The following is an 8,124-nucleotide window of genomic DNA, read 5'->3' as shown; positions in this document are numbered from 1 at the left end:
ACATCCTGTCGCCCCTCAACGCAGCCTCTCACACTGCGCATGCACAAACACAGAAATGAAAGAGAAAAGGTGGAGCAGCACGGCAGTGCAGCGTGTGATCTGGACACAAGAAATGGAGGCACAACTTGTAGGATGAGGCAAGCTCATCTGAGTACGTAAGTGTAGAGCTGCCACCCAGGTAAAAGAAAAATAGAGCTATATCATGTTATAACGTGAAAAGTTTATTGTTCTAACAATATATATATAGATAGAGAGTGCCTATAGAGAGGAGGTGATGGCACTGTACGAGTGGTGTCTGGAAAATAACCTGACTCTCAACATCAGCAAAACTAGAGAGATGATAGTGGACTACCGGAAACAACCAGTCAGAGAACACCAGCCCATCCACATCAACGGTGTCAAGGTCGAAAGGGTCAGCAGCTTCAAGTTCCTTGGAGTCAACATCACCGAGGACTTCTCCTGGACCGTTCACACAGACACTGCTATCAGGAAAGCTCGCCAGCGGCTTTACTTACTGAGGAGGCTGAGGAAGTTTAGCATGAACGCCAACATCACCTCAAATTTTTACAGGTGTGCAATTGAGAGCTTGCTGACGAGCTACATCACAGTTTGGTACGGAAGCTGCTCTGCCAGCAGCCGTAAATCACTACAGAGGGTGGTGAAGGCAGCAGAGCACATCACTGGCACGAGGCTTCCTGCCATTCAGGACATTTATCTCCAGCGATGCCTCTGTAAAGCACACAGCATCATCAAGGACCACAGCCACCCAGCACATCAGCTGTTCTCCTTGTTACCATCTGGCAGACGTTACAGGAGTCTGTCTGCTCGGACTACAAGACTTAAAAACAGTTTTTACCACCAAGCCGTACGACACCTCAACCACAACACTTAAACACACATAACACAGCACTCAGAAGCTGCAGCTTCACAAGTACTCTGTTTAATCTGCACTGGTCACTTCACTTTATTGTCATTGATATTTATATTTAAAAGTGCAATACTGTAATTTTCTGCTGCTCATTCCTGTGCAATATCCCATCTGCCCTCCCGTCATATTTCTTTTCAAGATTTTCTTATTTAATCACTAGTGTACATATATTTATATTTATAGATACATATATATTTAGTCATCTTTTCTCTTTTACCATGCCTCTCTAATATTTAGCTCCTTACTATTTTTATACTTTTATATTTTATTTTATTTTATTAGATTTTATTAGATTTTATTATATTTTCTCCTACTGTATCATGCTGCTGAGTGACTGCTGCTCGTCAAACACATTTCATTGCAATGTTGACCCTGTGCTAACTTGCATATGACAAATAAAAACTGAAACTGAATATACTTTTCATGTTCGTGCAATATACCTTTCACGTTTGAACAATATAATATCACGTTCGTACAATATAATATTTATATTGTACGAACGTGATAATTATGTATATTGTAATAACTTTTTACTTTCTACTTTTTAATAAGAGAAAAAATTGTTTGGGAGGATTTGAGGGTCGACGTTCCAGTTCACACTCCACACCAGTTGTTGGCGGTAATGCATCATTGTGTTGTTTGACAACCGCCAATAAACGATGTAAAGAAGACGACGCGCCTTCCGGGATGACAGACGGAGCTATTTTTTCATCCAAAGCGAGTAAAAGAGTGAATTTGGATGATAAAACAAACGAAACCACTGTTTGGATCGATATCTGCATCAATCTGCCCACCCTTGTCTCCTGGATCGTAGCTGAGATCAGCGTGAACCACGTGAGTCTCTGCTCCCTGATCTGTTTCCTGTGTTTGGAAAGAGTTCCAGCTTCATCACGGAGTTTCTCTCGGTTTGTGGGCTCATCTAAAGGTAAGCACCGAGCTAACTTTACTGTGAGTTCAGTTCATGTTGAGTTTAGCTCCTGAATGAGGTCTTCTGCTGCTCTCCTCGGTGTCTGTTCACAGTTTATTATGAACACGTTGAGAGAAGAGTGAGAGAGTGTTTGGAGAAAAACACCAACTAATCATTAGCTCAGCATGCTGGGAGAAGTTGGAGCAGAAAAGTCTTTTCATTGTCCCTGCAGCTGTTTTCCTGCATGCACCAAACCTCTACAGCCTCATTTCTATTTGAAGTGATAACAGGAAATGGATGAGAGCGATCTGCTGCAGTATCAGGGTCACAATAAACTTTATTGTCCAGCTGCTGTGGATGAACACATGAGAGGAAGTGAACTCCTACAAAGTCTCATTTTAATAAGTGTGGCTGCTGTAAAGTGATGCACAGGAAGATGTTAACAAAAACTAATGAAACAGAGATGAAAGTAAACAGTGTTCATATTTGAAAGCACAGAGAATAAAAATATATTGTGGTGGTTAATGTGCAGCTCTTGGTGATTTGGGAGAATCATGTTTTTAATCATGTTGTGGATTGAATGTTGGGTTTTATTTCATTTTGTCTACAGAAGTTTTTCCCACTTGTGATCGTTCAGATTGATTTGTTGGGTTGACTTGAATCATGTGAAAGTTTAAAGCTGCACCTCCCCCAAAAAGAATAAAGTATAATCGTGAAGAATGTAATAATTTCTTCCTGTGTCAAACACAGCTGCAGTCAAAGCAGGAAGGAAAGCACTGAAACCACTGATTTTGCATATTAATGCTCAAATAACTGACCTCCCAGCCCTTTGTTCCTTCAGTGGTGCTCTTTTCAGCCATTATGCAAATATCAACGACCACCACCACCCTCTCCAATCCAGACTCAACGACCTCCATCACACCTCTCACCCCCCCTTTCCTCCTCCCTGAAACTCAGAATACACACTGAGGATGTGAGCCAAATATTTCAGAAACAGAAGCCCAGGAAAGCCCCCGGACCAGACGGTGTCTCAGCCTCCTGCCTCAAAACCTGTGCTGAACAGCTGGCTCCCATCTTTACTTGCATCTTCAACAGATCCCTGTTCCCAAGAAACCCACCATCACAGGACTGAATGACTACAGACCTGTCGCCTTGACGTCTGTTTTCCAGACTGAAGCAGAGTTGTTAGCTGAAAACTGGTTTTAGAGGTTCATTCAGGACACCTTCTCAGGCTCTTACAGCCTTACCTCCTCACTTTGCAGCACAACACGTCTCACAAGATTTCTACAAGCAATCAGAGTGAAATTTGTACTTTGTGTTGTCAGATGAACATATGAGACACTTTGACTCTTCAGTGCAGTGTGGAGCCTAACAAAGATCTGTTTTGTGTCCCAGCTGATCAGCAGGAGGAGAAGAGTCTGACGGAGAAGCAGAGGAACATTTTCAGCCATCTGGACTCAGCTGAGTCACTACAGAGGAAACAATGAGCTCAACACAGAAGGTGAGGAAAACATCACAGTTTCACCAAATAATCAGTCACGTCTAAAACTCTCATACTCCCAACTTGTTATATGACTGTGTTATATATTATTATATATTTTTAAATTGTGTTTACAAACATTAAGAAGTCACAAGCAATTATTAATTAAATTTTCAATTCAATTCAGTGTTATTTATACAGCACCAAATCACAACAATAGTTGCCCCAAGGTCCTTATTTTCTTTTCTTTTCTCATTTTCTTTTCTAAATGTACTTGTATATTGTTCACATGTTGAAATAAATTACCAATCAATCAATATTGTAATGTGGATCCTACAATAATACATACAGACGAAAAACCCAACAATCATATGACCCCCTATGAGCAAGCACGTTGGTGACAGTGGGAAGGAAAAACTCCCTTTTAACTGGATGAAACGTCCAGCAGAATAACAGAGGGGCGGGGCCATCTGCAGAGAGCGTTTAGGATAAAAGACATGCTGTGGAAGTACATTATTATTATTATTATTATTATTGTTATTATTCTGATTACTATTAATAATATTATTATTATTGGTATTATTGTTGTTCGAACAGACTTAATATTGGTTTATCACTGCAAAAAACACGTTCAAAGCACCACAACGGTAGCCCGATATCTGGCAGTAAACACATTAAGTGTGTATAGTTTCCCTTATTTGAGTTTTTTTGCTCATACAAATTGAAATGCGATTAATATAGATTGAAAATGAATGACATTTAATCGCCTTTAATCAAAAATGAATCCAATGTTTTCTACAGTGAAACGTTTGAACAGTCATGAATTATTTTTGATTCGTTGCACCGCTATAAAAATATTTAATAGGAAACAGCAAACGGAAATATAAAAAAAAGTATAGATCTGGTAAACATTTATTACTTTTCTGAGTGTGTTAGCATGCTAGTCTTAATATTTGTGTACAGCAGGAGGGATGGGGGAGGGAAATCCTTGAAAGAGTAGTTGTCAAACAGCTAACAGATCATCTGCAGAGGAATGGTTTATTTGAAGAGTTTTAGTCAGGTTTCAGAGTTCATCACAGCACAGAAACAGCTTTAGTGAAGGTTACAAATGATCTTCTTATGGCCTCTGACAGTGGACTCATCTCTGTGCTTGTCCTTCTTGACCTTAGTGCAGCATTCGATACTGTTGACCATAATGTCCTATTAGAGCGATTAGAACATGCTGTAGGTATTACAGGTATTGCACTGCAGTGGTTTGTATCATATCTATCTAATAGACTCCAATTTGTGCATGTAAATGGAGAGTCCTCTTCACACACTGAGGTTAATTATGGAGTTCCACAGGGTTCAGTGCTAGGACCAATTCTGTTTACATTATACATGCTTCCCCTAGGCAGCATCATTAGAAGACATAGCATACATTTTCACTGCTATGCAGATGACACCCAGCTCTATCTGTCCATGAAGCCAGATAACACACACCAATTAGTTAAACTGCAGGAATGTCTTAAAGACATTAAGACCTGGATGGCCGCTAACTTTCTGCTTCTTAATTCAGATAAAACTGAGGTCATTGTACTCGGCGCTGAAAAGCTTAGAAATATGGTATCTAACCAGATTCTTACTCTGGATGGCATTACCTTGGCCTCCAGTAACACTGTGAGGAACCTTGGAGTCATTTTTGACCAGGATATGTCCTTCAACGCACATATTAAACAAATATGTAAGACTGCGTTCTTCCATTTGCGCAACATCTCTAAAATTAGAAATATCCTGTCTCAGAGTGACGCTGAAAAGCTAGTTCATGCATTTATTACTTCCAGGCTGGACTACTGCAATTCATTATTATCAGGATGTCCAAAAACTCACTGAAAAGCCTTCAGCTAATCCAAAATGCTGCAGCAAGAGTACTGACAGGGACTAGAAAGAGAGAGCATATTTCTCCTGTTTTGGCTTCCCTTCATTGGCTTCCTGTTAAATCCAGAATTGAATTCAAAATCCTGCTCCTCACATACAAGGTCTTAAATAATCAGGCCCCATCTTATCTTAATGACCTTGTAGTACCATATCACCCTATTAGAGCACTTTGCTCCCGCTCTGCAGGCCTACTTGTTGTTCCTAGAGTATTTAAAAGTAGAATGGGAGGGAGAGCCTTCAGTTTTCAGGCCCCTCTTCTGTGGAACCAGCTTCCAGTTTGGATTCGGGAGACAGACACTATCTCTACTTTTAAGATTAGGCTTAAAAGTTTCCTTTTTGCTAAAGCATATAGTTAGGGCTGGACCAGGTGACCCTGAATCCTCCCTTAGTTATGCTGCAATAGATGTAGGCTGCCGGGGGATTCCCATGATGCACTGAGTTTTTCCTTTCCAGTCACCTTTCTCGCTCACTATGTATTAACAGACCTCTCTGCACTGAATCATATCTGTTATTAACCTCTGTCTCTCTTCCACAGCATGTCTTTTATCCTGTCTTCCTTCTCTCACCCAAACCGGTTGCAGCAGATGGCCGCCCCTCCCTGAGCCTGGTTCTGCCGGAGGGTTTTTCCTGTTAAAAGGGAGTTTTTCGTTCCCACTGTCGCCAAAGTGCTTGCTCATAGGGGGTCATATGATTGTTGGGCTTTTCTCTGTATCTATGAAGCGCCTTGAGGCGACTTTTGTTGTGATTTGGCGCTATATAAATAAATTGAATTGAATGCCCATGATTTTAGAGTGTTTGAACAGTCATGACTTGTTTTTAGCACCAGGTTGGATGTAATGTGTTTCTACTACCAGCAGGTGGGGATCAGAGACCTTTAAGGTATTTGGTGCCACACTCCACCTTCAGGTTTAAAACTAGTGTTAATGGAGGGAGTTTGAAGGTTGAGTTTGTCCCACGACTGCATTTCACTCACTGCCTCTGTTTGTATCTCTGTCACTGCAGGACCAACATGGAGCAAGAAGTCAGCGCTCTCAGGAGGCCGACAAACCTCACAGAAGAAAGGGAGAGAAAACATACACCTGTGATGATTGTGGGAAGGATTTTGCTGAGAAGTCTACACTAAAACGTCATCAGGTCATCCACACTGGAGAGAAACCGTTCAGCTGTGACTTGTGTGGAAAGACTTTTTCCTTGAAGGATTCCCTAAAAAAACACCAACTCATCCACAGTGGAGTTAAAGCGTACAGCTGTGATCAGTGTGGCAGAGCTTTTACTCAAAGTAGCCACTTACAGAGGCATCTAGTTACCCACTCTGGAATGAAGGCACACAGCTGTGAGATTTGTGGAAAAACCTTCAGCCAGATAGGGAACCGAAATACACACCTACGCATTCACACTGGACATGATGTGTACTGCTGTGATCAGTGTGGCAGACAGTGTACAACCAACATGCAGTTACAACGCCACATGTTTACCCACACTGAGGAACGACCTTATGAATGTGACCTTTGTGAGAAGACTTTTAAATCTCCACGTCACCTGAAACAACACCAACCGATCCATACCAGAAAGAGACTCTACAAGTGCAGTTACTGTGAGGTATGTATTTATATTTTTATCTTTATCTGTGTTAACTGAAACAGTAAAATTTAATTGGACGTCTGCAGAGATGCTCTTTCTTTCAGGCGACATTCAGGATAAAAATGTTGAAGGACTGACTTACACTGTCTTTGTGTCTTTGTTTAGAAGCAGAGTGACACAGATGGATCCAGTTCTCAACCCTGTCATCACTGTGGTGGTGGGAAAGACTTTCGTTGTGACCTCTGTGGAAAAACTTTCAGTTGGCAAGCCTCCCTAAAAAGACATCAGCGTAGACACAGTAGAGACAAACTGAAATACTGCAAAGAATGTGGGAGAAGCTTCACCACACCAACTGAGTTAAAACGCCATGAACTGATTCACAGTGGGGTTAAAAAGCACCTCTGTGATCAGTGTGGGTCATCCTTCACATCTAAAGGTGGGCTTAAATCACACAAACGAGTCCACACAGGAGAGAAACCATACAAGTGCAGACACTGTGACAAAAGCTTCTCACATTCAGGTAATCGTATTTTTCATGAATGTGCACACATGAAAGGAAACTACAGCTGTGACCAGTGTGACAAGAGCTTCAGGAATCTCAGTTCATACTCCAAACACAAACGATCCCACGTTACTAATAAACTGTTTCACTGTTACCAATGTGCCCAAACATTCACTTCATTATCTGCTCTGTGCAAACATCAGCGTGATCACTCAGGGCTGAAATCACTCCCATCACTGGATCACAGTGAATCTGAAGAGACAGAAAGATCCTCTGGTTTCAGTGTCAGACTTAAAACCCTTGAGATCAGGCTCCACAGAGTTCAGATCTAATCTCCTGTAAACATCTGATTAAAATGTTCCACTGGATGGATGGATGTGTAATTTCTTTTTCTGAAGGTTGCTCTCTTCCTGTTTCTGCCAGTGCTGACTGCACAGATGTAATATAGATCCATGTCACTGTTTGGAAGTATCAGAGAACTGCTGATGCTGTAAAGTTGCTGGTCAGTCTGATGGGCTGTTGTGTTGTTGTTGGTGATGCTGGATGAAGGGCTGGTGGACCAGGTGAGCTCAGGTTGATCCCGTCTGAGCTGCAGGTGATCCTTTGTCCTACTTGTTGGAGATTAACTTTACGGACTGGAGCTGGAAAAAATCTAAGAATAAAAAAAACAAAAAATATATATTTCTAAAGAAGTCAGAAAGAAATTTTCCTTTTCTGTTCATTTCATGTTAACATGATTTAATTTATCAAAAATCATGTAAACATGGTGAATGGACTGCTGAGGACTGGGGCAAAGTCATATTCTCAGA

General features: G+C 41.2%; 1 protein-coding gene across 1 annotated transcript; it reads left to right on the top strand.

Annotated features, from left to right (window-relative positions):
* The first annotated feature begins 3,318 nt into the window (after nucleotides 1-3,318).
* LOC148101544 (uncharacterized) lies at nucleotides 3,319-7,647 on the top strand. Its single transcript, XM_087846460.1, has 3 exons — nucleotides 3,319-3,336; nucleotides 6,235-6,831; nucleotides 6,979-7,647. Exons 1-3 carry the CDS (start codon nucleotides 3,319-3,321, stop codon nucleotides 7,645-7,647), a joined length of 1,284 nt encoding a protein of 427 aa, XP_087702586.1.
* The last annotated feature ends 477 nt before the right edge of the window (nucleotides 7,648-8,124 follow it).

Source organism: Neolamprologus brichardi, chromosome 9 (genome assembly GCF_056152115.1).
Source record: "Neolamprologus brichardi isolate AB-2024 chromosome 9, ASM5615211v1, whole genome shotgun sequence".
In the NCBI taxonomy this organism is placed as follows: Eukaryota; Metazoa; Chordata; class Actinopteri; order Cichliformes; family Cichlidae; genus Neolamprologus; species Neolamprologus brichardi.
The sequence above is the reverse complement of the archived record's forward strand: the minus strand, read 5'-3'. Positions and strand labels throughout refer to the sequence as shown.

Excerpts from the sequence above, each read along its gene's own strand:
- LOC148101544 (XM_087846460.1), top strand. Across the intron at positions 6,832-6,978 it reads ACAAGTGCAGTTACTGTGAG|AAGCAGAGTGACACAGATGG; the intron begins GTATGTATTTAT and ends GTCTTTGTTTAG.